At 45.1% G+C, this 15,706-nt stretch overlaps 1 protein-coding gene across 20 annotated transcripts in view; it reads left to right on the forward strand.

The window, feature by feature from the left end:
• Window positions 1–15,706, forward strand: part of LOC130294838 (death-associated protein kinase 2-like) — a 318,537-nt gene that overhangs the window by 189,693 nt on the left and 113,138 nt on the right. For all 20 annotated transcript variants that reach the window (XM_056544924.1, XM_056544914.1, XM_056544908.1 and 17 more), the window contains one exon: window positions 15,277–15,413. In XM_056544924.1, coding sequence (XP_056400899.1) covers window positions 15,352–15,413 — 62 coding nt within the window. In that variant the 5' untranslated portion in view covers window positions 15,277–15,351. The remainder of the gene's footprint in view (window positions 1–15,276; window positions 15,414–15,706) is intronic.

A 15,706-nucleotide genomic window follows, 5' to 3' on the forward strand; every position in this document is an offset into this window, starting at 1 on the left:
GTCCTCCTATCCCGACCTCCTATCCCGACCTCCTATCCCGGTCCTCCTATCTCGACCTCCTATCCCGTCCTCCTATCCAGTCCATCCATCCCTACCTCCTATCCCATCCACCTATCCCGGTCCTCCTATCCCGGTCCTCCTATCCCGGTCCTCCTATCCCGGTCCTCCTGTCCCGGTCCTCCTGTCCCGGTCCTCCTGTCCCGGTCCTCCTGTCCCGACCCTCCTATCCCGGTCCTCCTATCCCAGTACTCCTATCCCGACCCGCAATATGTGTACCAGGTATTGAAATATCTCCAGCCGTACAGAAGTTATGTGAGAAAATACAATTCCCATTGATTTGCATGGGACTTTAAACAAAAAACCCCACACTCACAAATGGGGGTAGTAAAGGGTTAAATTAACTATCCTATATTTTAAGTGGACATATAAGTAACATGTGACCAAGTATTATTGAAATATCTCCAGCCGCTTGGAAGTTATGCAGTAACATATATTTCCCATTGACTTGCATGGGACATAAACCCCGCCCCTGGCAAATGGGGGTGAGTAAGGGTTAAATCACCTATCCTATGTTTGTTGTTGACATATAAGTAACATGTGTGCCAAGTTTCATGTTAATATCTTTAGCCGTTTGAAAGTTTTTGTGGAACATACATACATACATACATATATACATACATATATACGTACATGCATACATACATACGTACATACACACACGTTGAGTTTTATATATATATATATATATATATATATATATAGATTTGGAGTGCCACACTATTGTTTACTATGAATGCTGGACTTTCATGAAGTCTAGAATAGCTAAATAGTGCTGCATTTTTTTGGTGTGTGTGTGTGTGTATAAAATTATGCAAAATCATATAATGTTGCCGAATCTCGCAATACCTTTTTTTTATTGAACTAACAGAGGACTCCCGAAAGCTTATCTCTACAAAATACTGTTAGCCCAATAAAAAGGGTATTACGAGATTCTGCAACATTCTATGACTTTGCATCAACATCACTGGACTAATATGGCTACTCCAAACAACTGTGTTTTTTCATATAAAGTGTTTATTAAAGGGACTTAAAATTCGATTGTATATTCATCGTAGACTTTAACAGTACTTGCTACATTTTAAGTATTCTGTTGTGATAGTTTGGGATAATTAAATGCATATAAAGAGTATCAGGCCATACATATGCCCCTAATGAACACTAAACCTCTCGGCAATAGATTATAGGAAAAACTAATGTCCAATCTCGGACAGAGGCGCCTTGTTAAAACATAGCTTTTACTAGTAATCATTAAAATTGATGATAAACAACAAATAATAGTGCACAAAAGTGGTGAAAACAAAAAATACAACCTGTTATGTAACAGTAAATATAGCCGTGTGTTCACACAGATGGTATACAGTAAATAAATATGCTCCTATTTGTCATCACAGTAGAATGTTGGTGATTTTATAGAGTACACCATACTCCACTGACTGTTAAAGGCAGTGCTCGCTAGTCACAAACACAAAGTACTTAGTCCCTATTCCCAACGCGTTTCCATGCGGGCAATCAATGTAAGTTGCTATTCTCCGCACTTCATCAGGGATATATGGAATCTAGCATAAAGATATTGGAGCGATAACCAAGAAATATTAAAATTAGAGGGAGGAGCCCATCATTATATCAACAAGGTATGCAGTCGTATTTAGAAACATCAATGGGCAGGTTAGATCACCCTCATAGAAACTGATCCCCAAGCAAACTCATCTATCCAGCCATCTGATATAATAACCCCATGCTTCTGGGTAAAACAGATAGACTGCTGGATAGGTAGAAGAGACCCAGGGGAACCGGATACGTGTCGGCGAACAAAGCAGTAAACTGCCCCTGCAGTGGCAGGGGGTCCCGTATACCGTTCTGGGATCCCCTTCCACTGCAGGGGCAGCTTACTGCTTCGTTCGCTGACATGTATCCGGTTCCCCTGGGTCTCTTCTACCTATCCAGCAGTCTGTCTGTTTTACCCAGAAGCATGGGGATGTTATATCAGATGGCTGGGTAGATGAGTTTGCTTGGGGATCAGTTTCTATGAGGGTGATCTAACCTGCCCATTGATGTTTCTATATATGACTGCATACCTTGTTGATATAATGATGGGCCCCTCCCTCTAATTTTAATATTTCTTGGTTATCGCTCCAATATCTTTATGCTAGATTCCATATCCCTTGATGAAGTGCGGGGAATAGCAACTTACATTGATTGCCCGCATGGAAACGCGTTGGGAATAGGGATTAAGTACTTTGTGTTTGTGACTAGCGAGCACTGCCTTCAACAGTCAGTGGAGTATGGTGTACTCTATAAAATCACCAACATTCTACTGTGATGATAAATAGGAGCATATTTATTTACTGTATACCATCTGTGTGAACACACGGCTATATTTACTGTTACATAACAGGTTGTATTTTTTGTTTTCACCACTTTTGTGCACTATTATTTGTTGTTTATCATCAATTTTTATTATTACTAGTAAAAGCTATGTTTTAACAAGGCGCCTCTGTCCGAGATTGGACATTAGTTTTTCCTGTGATAGTTTGGGGAAATATTATGAATAGAGATGAGCGAATTTTAGAAAAAATTCGATTTGGACGATTTGCTGAATTTTCCAAATTTTGCCTCACAATCTCTAAGAATAAAAGATGAATTTTGAAATTTCAATTGAAGATGTATGGTACCTAGTGCTACCATAAACATTTACAGGTAATGTCCTAGGCTCAGCAGCATCACTAAACCATGTAGTTGCTGAATGACACAGACAGGAACAGGCAGCAGCATGAGTACTCAAGAGGGGTTCATAACCCCTAACATTAAAAGATGAATGTTGAAATCTCTATTGAAGATGCATGTTAGCTAGTGCTACCATCCAAAAATGTAAGGCCCAAGCCCAGCAGCATCACCAAACCATATAGTTGCTGGATGACACAGAAAAGAGCAGTCAGCAGCAGGAGTACACAAGACGGTTTCATAACCCCTAAGATTGAAAGATCAATGTTGAAATCTCAATTAAGCATGCATGTAAGCTAGTGCTAACATTCAAAAATGTAAGGACCAAGCCCAGCAGCATCAGTAAGCCAAGTAGTTCCTGAAACACACACTCAGGAGCAGGCATCAGCAGTACACAAGAGGACTTCACAACTCCTAACATTAAAAGATCAATGTTGAAATCTCTATTGAGCATGTATATTTGCTAGTGCTACCATAAAAAAAATTGTAGGTAATATCCAAGACAGTCCCAGTAGCATCAGAAAACAATATATTGGCTGAATGACACAGCCCGGAGGTGGGGAAAGCATATGGAGCCCATATAGTGTCTGAATGGTACAGCCTGGAGGTGGCCGAAGCATGAGGAGACCATATAGTGGCTGAATGGCACAGTCTGGAGTTGGCAGAAGCATAAGGAGACAAAATATTGGCTGAATGAAACAGCCTGGAGCTGGCAGCATTAGCATCAGGAGTCCTGAAAGTGACCCGGTGACAGAGTGGTGCGGTGATTGGCAATTGGGGATCGACCGATATCATTTTTTTAGGGCCGATACTTTGTGGAGGTTAGGGCCGATAGCCAATAACTTATCGATTATCGACACCACTGCAGATCATTGGTTTAAAGCGGGCACTTCAAATCCATGAACTGCAGCGGCTTTTGCGGTGCCAGAGACCGCCGCCTCCACCACTTCTCTCGCCCTGCCTGTCCTGGGGTCCTGAGTCCCCATCGACACCACCGCGACTGCCCCCACAACCACCACACCGCGCCACAACCTCTACCGCACCGCCCTGGCCAGAGCCCACCGCTGCCGCTGGCCCATTGCCTCCCCCATCCCGGTTTTATAATTACCTGTTCCTGGGGCCCGGGGTCCATGCTTCTTCTGGCTCCTGCGGCATCCTCCTGAGCTGTCACTGTGTGCACTGACGGTGACGTCACATTGACGACACAGGACACGTAGGAGCCAGAAATAGCGCAAACCCCGGTCCCCGGGAACAGGTAATTGTAAAACTGGGGATGGGGGAGGCAATGGGGCATCGGCGGAGGCGGTCTCTGGCCGGGGCGGTGCGGTGGGGGCATTGCGGGGGGCGGGGCATTATTGGATTATCGGCAAGGTAATTGCCGATACCGATAACGTCCAAAATCGTGAATATCGGCCTAACCGATAATCGGTCGATCCCTAGTGGCAATACCAGTAGCCGGTGATGAAGGTGTCTGGAATGTTTATAACTGGGGAGCAGTGCCTTAAATCTGTTTAGCACTATCCATATTTGTGAAGTGTTGGTGTAGCACCATGGTCAATCCACTCTGATGCATCTGACATTGGTGGGTGGAAATCCTGGCTGATCCATGCCCGATTCATCTTCACAAAGGTCAGTCTCTCCATATTTTTCATGGACAAAAGAGTTCTCCTAGGGGTGACTATGGCCCCCGCCGCACTAAACACCCGCTCTGATGGCACACTACTGGCTGGGCAGGACAGCTTTTTCAGGGCAAACTCTGCTAGTTGCTGCCATAAATTAAGTTTGGTTACCCAGAAGTCCAGCGGGTCCTAAAGGTTTGTTGGCATGGCCATGTCAAGGTATGCCACTACCTGCTGGTTCAGGTCCTGCTCCATGTCTACCTGCTGCTGATGAGTTGCTTCACTATGCGGATGAAGAAAGGTACTCATCATTGACTGTAGACTCAGGCTTCTTCTGATGGAGCTGGGACTGCTTCTGCCACCCCACCCCTCCCCAGCAGCTATGGCAGTGGAAGGTGAATGCAGAGGGCCCCTTGAGTAAGACCTGTGAGTGGATGGACAATGGCGCCGATAGGCATTGGCCAACTGACTATGTAGGATCTCTCTGTAGTTGGTCAATTTGTCCTCCCTCTCAGTGGGTGTAAAAAAGGCCCCCATTTTGTGCCTGTAGCGAAGACCCAATAAGGTGGAGAGCCAGAAGTCATCCTGCTGCCGAATGTTGACAATTCAGCGGTCACTACGCAAGCAACTGAGCATGCATTGTGCAATTTGTGCAAGTGACTCGGAGGGACTCCCTGCCTCCATCTCCACTGCATACTGCCACGGTGTGTCTGGGTTCTCTGTCTCTCCTTCCTCATAACCCTCTAGCTCCTCTAGTTAATCATGCTCCTCCTCTCCTGTCAGACGACTAGAAACACCACCCATCTCATGAAACCTAAACTGTGCTCCACTGTGCCCCTCCTCCTCCTCCTCCAGTTCAGCCCCCACAGGGCTCATGTGGCCGCGAGATGTAGGCGCCTCATCTCCATTGCCCTGACCAGCCATCATTTCCAACACTTGTTGTAGGAAATGAAGCAGTGGAATGACGTAGTTCATCCCGTAATCCTGGCGACTTACTAATAATGTGGCTTCCTCAAAGGGCCTCAGCAAATGGCAGGTGTCACGTATGAGCTGCCACTGGTTCAGATTGAAGTTACACAGGAGAGTACCCCTATCCACTTGGATCATCAAGAAATCGTTCATGGCTTTTCTCTGTTCGTACAGTCGGTCCAACATATGGAGGGTGGAATTCCAACGTGTGGCAACGTCACAAATCAGACTATGTTGTGGGATACTGTGCTGATGCTGCAGCTCAAGGAGGGTGTGCTTTGCGGTGTACGAGTGGCTGAAGTGCATGCAAACTTTCCTTCCCATTGTTAAGATGTCTTGCAAATGGGGGGAACACTTCAGGAACTGCTTGACAACTAGATTGATCTCGTGTGCCATGCAGGGTGCATGGCTTATCCTTCCTTGTCGCTGCGCGGCCAAGATGTTCTTCCCGTTGTCGGTCACCATGGTTCCCATTTCCAGTTTTCGTGGAGTAAGCCATGCTCTGATTTCTTTACAAATTACTTTTAGCAGTTCCTCCCCTGTGTGACTCTTTTTTTTATCAAGGCAAACCATGTGAAGAACAGCGTGACACCGCCGTGCCCTGCACACATGGTATGCTGAAGGGCTACTGAGATTTGTCTGGGCAGGGGAGGCAGAGGACACGGTGAAGGATGAGGAGGCGGAGTCGCACACTGTCACAGGACCAACGGGCTGAGATCGTGGAGGAGGAAGGGGTGTGACCTGTCCAAGTTGGGGTTGTGGCTGTGCAGGAATCACATTTACCCAGTGAGCCATAAAGGACATGTATTGTCCCTGACCATACTTACAGCTGCAGACTTCGGCGCTGCCGTGCACTTTGGTACACACCGTCAGGCTCAAGGACTGGCCCACCTTCTCTCCCACAAAATTGTGCAGGGCTGGTACTGCCTTCTTCGCAAAGAAATGACGGCTTTGTACTCTCCACCTCGGCTCGGCACAAGCCATCAGTTCTCTGAAAGGTGCAGAGTCCACCACTTGAAAAGGGTGTTACTGCAGCACCAGCAACTTAGACAGAAGCACATTCAGCTTCTGTGCCGTCGGATGAGTGGGTGCATACTGTTGTCTTTTGGACATGGCGTCGCAGATGGATTGTGGGTGGAATGGCTGACTAAAAGTGGGAGGAGCAGGAGCATCTGGAGTGACAGAAGGGAGGATATGACACACCGCTCCCTTCGGCTGAGGTGGTGTAGCCTTGGCTGGCGGAAAAAGGGAGCGGCGTGCCATTGGGTGATGCAGCAGGCTGGACCACTACATCGGAGCTACGGTTCTCCCATGCCGCTTTATGGTGTCGAAACATATGTTAACGCAGGGCGGTGGTGACAACATTGGGACACTGGCCACTCTTCACCTTCTGCCGACAGATCTTGCATGTGAACCTCCTCCGGATGCTTGATGAAAAACTGCCACACCATCGAGTAGCTGATTTTCCCACCAACAGTCCGCCCTAATTGACTGCTACTGTCGCCGTCTCAGGAACTCCTGTTCCACTACCTCCCAGGAAGGTAGGATGCCGCGATGCAGGTGGTGTGCCCCGGGCACGCTTGGCTCCAGAATTTCCACTTCTGCCACTATGCTGACTACCAACTATGCTACTGCCTTGCTGGCTCAGCTGCTGCCTCACGGGCAACCTGCAGCTCTCTTCTCCTGATGATGATGAAGCGCCTTCTGCACGCGGCTCCCAATTGAGATCGGCTTCATCATCATCAACAAGTGTCTGCACATCACTGATGTCCTCCTCGGGTTCCTCAACAGTGTCTGCTTCAAGACCCTGAACCCTGGCATCACCGCCTCCCATGTCACTCTCCTCATCACTACTTGCTGCAGTTCACAACAGTGCTGCAGCCAAAAAAAGCTGTGTACTAAACACAAAATTTCACCCTGTCACTGACTATTAGAAATGGACTGCTGGGTATTATACCATCTACAGACTAGTATAAGCAGTAGAAGATTTTTTTGTGGAACAAAGACACTGAATTGCGCAGAAAAATTATTCCTGCTAATGTTTATGAAGTTGATGCAGCTTGTTGAAATGTATGAGGCAACACACAGCTATGTGCCCCTCTCTGTAACACTATGCCGAAGAAAGTAAGTGGGAGGTTATTGCCTGCAGCTGCAGTAAAAATCCTTTTCAGTGAAAAAAACAATCCTCTCCGTCCACGAGAACATTGATGTGATTAGGAGGATGTTAAACGCTGTTGGAATGAGCTTTTCTCTGCTGTATCACACACACAGGCTGTCCGTCCTATCTCTCTGCAGTGTAATGAATGAAGTGGCTGGCCGCAATATGGCTGCTGATTATATAGGGCTGTGACATCACAGGGGTGACTGGCTGCTGATAGGCTGCATCCTGCATGTGATTCAGGGTCATACCACCTACTTCCCTTCCCGCCTTGCATTCCCGCCTTCCCAGCATCCCTTGACCCATGTACTGATTTGTGGATCCACCATTTTAGATGCCCTGGAGCCTGGAACGCTGTAAAATGGAGTTTTAATGAAGCGATTTGCGTGATAGATTTCACATTCGTTGCAAATCGAATATTTCCTGAAATCCGTAACGAATTTGGGTTCGTCAGCTTCGATTCGCTCATCTCTAATTATGAAAATGCTTTTTTTAATGCCACCATGGCAACTAATTGTAGTTCAGTATATAACCAATGAATGTTGGAACTGTAGGACATGGCACAGTTGGGTAGTATGCTCCTCCTTACAGTTGTAGCCAGCATTAAAAACTTCCCAGACTATAATTGCAGCTGCTCCATATGGCATTAAGAAGTGAGCCCAGTGTATTGGCTTGTTCAAAATATGCATCTTCTGTAATTTTTCATTACTACAATTAATTGTGATTAATTAGGAATGTATTTATGGAAGAACATAGGGCCTTATGGTACAAAAAAGAAACAGATCTCTTATCTAATGCTGGTTTACACCCCATCCTGGGATATGAAGGTTTTATCAAAATAAGTTTGGTTCTCTGCTTTACTAAGCTGTAAGTGAGATCAATATGGTTGTTAACAACATCCTGTCTTGCATTTGGTTTGTGCCCTCAAAACCAGACTATTCTAAATTTGGCACAACTGTAAGGTATGTAAAAAGATTAAGGTTACCACAATGCTGCTAAGGAAAAACTGGGGTGGGTTGACTCCTGCCTCTGTAACAGGCATTTATTGTTTTTACTGCCCTGGGCAACAGGAGAATTAAGTTTCAAACAACTTCCCTTCATTTTATAGTCTCTGTGATTCCTAACATATTTGTAAATCACTTTTACCTAAAATTGCTCCTTAGCCCAGAAAAACAGCTCTACCTTTGCCTGTAGAGGTCTTCCTTTTCTGCAACCTGCTGTCTACTGTCAGGAGAAATGTGTCTCCAGTAAAAGCTAGGTCAGGACAAACTACAGGGAGTGGGGTGAGATTTAGCATTTGCTTTGTGCAGGAGAGAGGAAAAAGCCTGAGCAAGTCTGGGCAGTGTACTTGTAAGCTTAGCCAGCCTTCCTGCTAAAAAATTGTTCACACTGTTCTTGTAAGGTAAATCAAGGTTTCCTCTGATCTCCTTCCACCCAAAAAGTTTAGGCCAGCTGACCCTTATTTTAAATACCAATGTACATACTGCTATATGTCCAAGGTACTGCAGTGTCATCGTCCCCTCCCTTTAGCTTGTCAGCAGCAGCCCAGTGCTTATTGTGAACCATTCCTTGCTGTGATCACACTAATTCTGTTTATTTCATGTCTGTTTTCAGCCCAGCACAGTGAAAGCCTGTTCAGTGCACTTTCATCAGCTCGATGTCATAGTATAGCAAAGAGAAGTATGTGATATGTAGGACTGTGATTAGGCTTGGAAAAAGTACTGTGTACTGCTGGCACACAAACTAGCTCTGTTCCCACCCTGTGAAACGTAGAGAGAAAATAGAGCTGTGCACCATGGAGGGAACTACAAGAAGCCCAGTAAGAGTGGGAGCCCTAAAATCACCATGTTAGGGTACCTTTACACGGGCAAATTACAAGGAAGTTTCCCGCTGCAGGATTGTGCCACAACAGGTTTTCCGCTACAGAATCTCGGCAGTGTAAAATCCACAGCAGATTACATTGAAGTCAATGCAATCCACTGCAGATATTTCACCGTGGCTCAAACCCTCAGCAGGGTACATAGATGTAACTTGTAGAGACGCTACTGGTCTAAAATAATATGGGAAATATGTTAGGTAGATCATAGAAATATGAAGAACTAGTGAGAGCGCCATGCGCATTTGAGGCCTAGATTGGGGATTTGCATAGGGTGTGGACATAGGGGTATTCTATGCCAGTGATTCCCAAACAGGGTGCCTACAGCTGTTGCAAAACTCCCAGCATGCCTGGACAGTCAGTGGCTGTCTGGTAATACTGGGAGTAGTTGTTTTGCAACAGCTGGAGGCTCCATTTAGGAAACAGTGCCGTACCAGACATTTTTCATTTTTATTGGGGAGGGGGGCTGTGTAGGGGTATGTGTATATGTAGTGTTTTTTACTTTTTATTTTATGTTAGTGTAGTGTAGTGTTGTGTTTTTAGGGTACAGTCACACGGGCGGGGGATCAAAGTAGTTTACCGCTGAGAGTTTGAGCTGCAGAGCAAAATTTGCGGCATATCAAACTTGCAGCTGGAAACACACTCTAAGCCCCCGCCCATGTGAGTGTACCCTGTACATTCACATTGGGGGAGAGGGGGGGGGGGGGGAATGCAGGGAGTGGCATGCTGGGAGTTGTAGTTTTGCAACAGCTGGAGGCACACTGGTTGCAAAACACTGAGAGTTTGTTACCTAACTAAGTGTTTCACAACCAATGTGCCTCCAGCTGTTGCAAAACTACAACTCCCAGCATGCATGGTCTGTCAGTGCATGCTGGGAGTTATAGTTTTGCAACAGCTGGAGGCACATTGGTTGGGAAACACTAAGTTAGGAAACAGACAATGTTTCCTAACCAGTGTGTCTCCAGATGCTGCAAAACTACCCACTGTCCAGGCAGATGCTGTCCAGGCATGATGAGAGTTGTATTTCGGCAACAACTGAAGTGCCAGTTGTTGCCAAACTACAATGCCCAGCATTCCTGGACAGTGAGCAGGCTGAGAATTGTAGTTTTGCAGCATCTGGAGGGCCACAGTTTAGAGACCCCTGTATAGTGGTCTGAAAACTGTGGCCCTGCAGATGTTGCAAAACTACAACTCCCAGCATGGCCAGACTGTACAGGCAACAGACGTGTTTCCCAACCAGTGTGCCTCCAGCTGTACAGGCATGCTGGGAGTTGTAGTTTTGCAACAGCTGGAGACACACTGTTTGGGAAACACCGCTTTATGATCTTATATCATGACTAGATTAAAAGTTATGATTCATAACTTTTAATCTAGTCTAAAATGCAGTTAAATATAATTAACTAACAGTGGTGAAAATACTTACACAAATCAGAACTCTCTCCTCACTTTCGCTGAAATTACTTCCCACCATCTTCGCTTCGCTTAGCTTATTCGCGATCTCACTGGCAAGCATCCAGGAAATGATCTCTGTTATTGCGTGATGTAATAGCGTACATGTACGGCGCCGCAAAGTGTCACTTGGCGCACGGCGACGTACATGTACGTCGCAGGGTTCCGGGAGCGCCGCGTCACCGGTAGCGGCGATCGGGCCAGGATGACTGCTGTTATCTAACAGCAGGCATCCCGGCACATTACCGAGGGGGGTCCTGAGACCCCCCCATGACCGCGATGGGCACAGATCGCAGGTCAATTCAGACCTGCGATCTGTGCGATTCCGGGTCATACGGGTCACTGGTGACCCGGTGACCCGGAAAATAAGAGGGATCGGGGGTGTCCGAGACACCCTCGATCCCCATGAAGGGATAGGAGTTTGGTGGCAGGGGTGCCACCCCTCCTATCCCTGCTATTGGTCGGCCGAGCGACCGACCGATAGCAGACCAGGGGAGGGGGGATTAAAGTTTGGTTTCCCCGCTTTGCCCACCTATCAGTGTCCGGGCAAAATGGGGGAACTGTCCAGGGAAGGTCTGCGCCGAAGGTCCCTTACCTGGATCCCGGATCGCGATCCTCCATGCGGGGATCCCTCACGTGCGGCGGCGGCGGTCCTTCTAGGTGAGTTGTTGCCTAGCAACATCCGGAGGGCCACAGTTTACAGTGGTATCTAAACCGTGGCCCTCCAGATGTTGCTAAACTACAACTCCCAGCATGCCCAGACAGCTGTTTGCTGTGTGGGCATGCTGGGACTTGTAGTTTTGCAATATTTAGAGGGGTTCAGGTTGTAGATCACTAAGTGGTCTCAATCTGTAGCCCTCCAGATGTTGCAAAACTACAACTCTAAGCATGCCCAGACAGCAGTTGGCTGTCTGGGCATGCTGCGAGTTGTAGTTTTGCAACATCTGGAGGGCCACAGTTTTGAGACCACTGGACAGTGATTTACAACCTGAACCCCTCTAAATCTTGCAAAACTACAACTCCCAGCATTCAGGAACAGCATAAGGCTGTCTTGGCATGCTGGGAGTTGTACTTGCGTGCCTCCAGCCGTTGCAAAACTACATCTCCCAGCATGCCCTCCGCAATCAGTACATGCTGGGAGTTGTAGTTTTGCAACAGCTGGAGGCACACTGGTTGGAAAATACTGAGTTAGGTCATAGAACCTAACTCAAGGTTTTCCAACCAGTGTGCCTCCAGCTGTTTCAAAACTACAACTCCCAGAATGCATGGTCTGTCAGTGTATGCTGGGAGTTGTAGTTTTGACCCCCCCTCCCATGTGAATGTACAGGCTACATTCATACTGGCGGCAGATTACAGTGAGTTCCCCGCTTCAAGTTTGAGCAGCGGCAAATTTTCCGCCGCAGCTCAAACTCCTAGCAGGAGACTCATTGTAATTTGCCTCCAGTGTGAATGTACCCTAAAAACACTACACTACACTAACATAAAATAAAGAGTAAAACACAACATATACACACGTACACTGCCCCCCCCTACAACCCCCCTTCCCAAATAAAAATGAAAAATGTATTGTACGGCAGTGTTTCTAAGATGGAGCCTCCAGCTGCTGCAAAACAAAAACTCCCAGCATTTCTGGACAGCAGTTGACTGTCCAAGCATGCTGGGAGTTTAGCAACAGCTGGAGGCACCCTGTTTGGGAATCACTGGCATAGAATACACCTATGTCCACCCCTATGCAAGTCTCTAATTCAGGCCTCAAATGCGCATGGCGCTCTCACTTTATAGCCCTGTCGTATTTCAAAGCAACAGTTTAGGGCCACATATGGGGTATCGCCATACTCAGGAGAAATTGCCTAACAAATTTTGGGGGGATTTTTCTCCTTTTACCCCTTATGAAAAGGAACAGTTGGGGTCTACGCCAGCATGTTAGTGTAAAAAATAAACATTTTTACACTAACATGCTGGTGTTGCCCTATACTTTTCATTTTCACAAGAGGTAAAAGGGAAAAACACCCCCCAAAATTTGTAACGCAATTTCTCCCGAGTACAGAGATACCCCATATGTGGGCGCAAAGTGCTCTGGGGGTGCACAAAAAGGCCCAGAAGGGAGAGTGCGCCATGTACATTTGAGGTGATTTGCACAGGAATGGCTGATTGTTACAGCGGTTCCCACAAACGCAAAAAAAAAACACACCCACATGTAACCCCATTTTGGAAACTACACCCCTCACAGAATGTAATAAGGGGTGCAGTGAGAATTTACACCCCACTGGTGTCTGACGGATCTTTGGAACAGTGGTCCATGAAAATGAAAAAAATTTGCACAGCCCACTGTTCCAAAGATCTGTCAGACACCAGTGGGGGTAAATGCTCACTGTACCCCTCATTACATTCTGTGAGGAGTCTAGTTTCCAAAATGGTATGCCATGTGTTTTTTTTTTTGCTGTCCTGGCACCATAGAGGCTTCCTAAATGTGACATGCCCCCCGAGCAAAATTTGCTCTCAAAAAGCCAAATATGACGCCTTCTCTTCTGAGCATTGTAGTTCGCCCGCAGTGCACTTCAGGTCCACTTATGGGGTACCTCCATACTCAGAAGAGATGGTGTTACAAATTTTGGGGGGTCTTTTCTGCTATTAACCCTTGCAAAAATGTGAAAAAAATTTTTTTTTTACATATGCAAAAGTCGTGAAACACCTGTGGGGTATTAAGGCTCACTTTATTCCTTGTTATGTTCCTCAAGGGGTCTAGTTTCCAAAATGGTATGCCATGTGTTTTTTTTTTTTTGCTGTTCTGGCACTATAGGGGCTTCCTAAATGCGACATGCCCCCCAAAAACCATTTCAGAAAAACGTACTCTCTAAAATCCCCTTGTCGCTCCTTCGCTTCTGAGCCCTCTACTGCGCCCGCCGAACACTTTACATAGACATATTGAGGCATGTGCTTACTCGAGAGAAATTGGGTTACACAAACAAGTATTCATTTTCTCCTTTTACCCCTTGTAAAAATGCAAAAATTGGGTCTACAAGAACATGCGAGTGTAAAAAATGAAGATTTTGAATTTTTTCCTTCACATTGCTGCTTTTCCTGTGAAACACCTAAAGGGTTAAAACACTTACTGAATATCATTTTGAATACTTTGAGGGGTGCAGTTTTTATAATGGGGTCATTTATGGGGTATTTCCAATATGAAGGCCCTTCAAATCCACTTCAAACCTGAACAAGTCCCTGAAAAATTGTGAGTTTGAAAATTTTGTGAAAAATTGGAAAATTGCTGCTGAACTTTGAAGCCCTCTGATGTCTTCCAAAAGTAAAAACTCATCAATTTTATGATGCAAACATAAAGTGGACATATTGTATATGTGAATCCAAATTTTTTTTGGGGGGAATATCCATTTTCCTTACAAGCAGAGAGCCTCAAAGTTAGAAAAATGCAAAATTTTTAATTTTTTCATCAAATTTGATGATTTTTCACCAAGAAAGGATGCAAGTTACCACAAAAATTTACCACTATGTTAAAGTAGAATATGTCACAAAAAAACATTCTCAGAATCAGAATGATAAGTAAAAGCATTCCAGAGTTATTAATGTTTAAAGTGACAGTGGTCAGATTTGCAAAAAAGGGCTTCGTCCTAGAGGTGAAAATGGGCTCCGTCCTTAAGGGGTTAATGTACACATGAACAAACCCTCCGCAGGAAACTCGTTGTAGAGCCCACACATATCAAATACTCTTAGGGTTAATCTAACAAAACCATTATCTTTTAATAATTTCAATTGGCCCAGAATAGTGAACTGGTTAATTGTAAATCGCTATTAGAAGCCAAGAATAGCAATGTAATACTATCATTTTAAAGACCATCCGAGATACAAAATAAGATGTAAAAGCTGAGAGACTAGATCTACTAAACTAAAAAAAATGTCATGTTTTAGTAGCTGGCACAATTTTAGTGTAAAATCTCTCAGCGATGTGTTTATTACATGTATTGTGCAATTGTTAGAAGTTAGAACTCAAGTTATCCAAGGCAATATGGAGTCCCGTTTGTTCTCTCAAAGCAACATAATATAGGGGTGTTCCATGAAAAAAAACTTTTTTTTTTCATATCAACTGGCTCCAGAAAATTAAACAGATTTGTAAATTACTTTTATAAAAAAAATCTTAATCCTACCAGTACTTATCAGCTGCTGAAGTTGAGTTGTTATTTTCTGTCTTACCCCAGTGTTCTCTGCTGCCACCTCGGTCTGTCGCAGGAACTGCCCAGAGCAGGAAAGGTTTGCTATGGGGATTTGCTGCTACTCTGGACAGTTCCTGTTTTTTAATAGAAGTAATTTACAAATGGAGCCAGTTGATATGAAAAAAATATTTTTTCATCGGAATACCCCTTTTAAAGTTATTGTTTGTAGCTAATCCTATCTTTTCTTCTTCTTCCAAGTCCTCAGAAGAAGTACGGTTTTCTGGAGATGATGAAGAACTTGTAAACTTAGAAGACGAAGTTTTTAATCCAACCATGACGTCATTTAAGCATGAGAATGTCGAAGACCTCTATGAGCTTCTGGAAAAGTTGGGCAGGTGAGTGTGTTACACTCTCTAGGCTATTGGTTAGTTTGGTTTCTTGGTTTCCAGCATATGTCTACATGGTTACTTATCAGAAGTGATGGTTGCATCCATCACATCTGAGTACAATGCATCCTTTTATGCTGCATGTGTTACCATTAGATCTAAGGCCCCTTTCACAATACAGGTATCCTCCTGCTTTTTTTTAACTGCCATTATTTTACAATAACGGATGAAAAAAACTCTGATGCAATAACTGGTAATAACAGATGATAACTGATGACGATCATCCGTTATTTTTAATGTTT

This window comes from Hyla sarda, chromosome 11 (genome assembly GCF_029499605.1).
Source record: "Hyla sarda isolate aHylSar1 chromosome 11, aHylSar1.hap1, whole genome shotgun sequence".
Lineage (NCBI taxonomy): Eukaryota > Metazoa > Chordata > Amphibia > Anura > Hylidae > Hyla > Hyla sarda.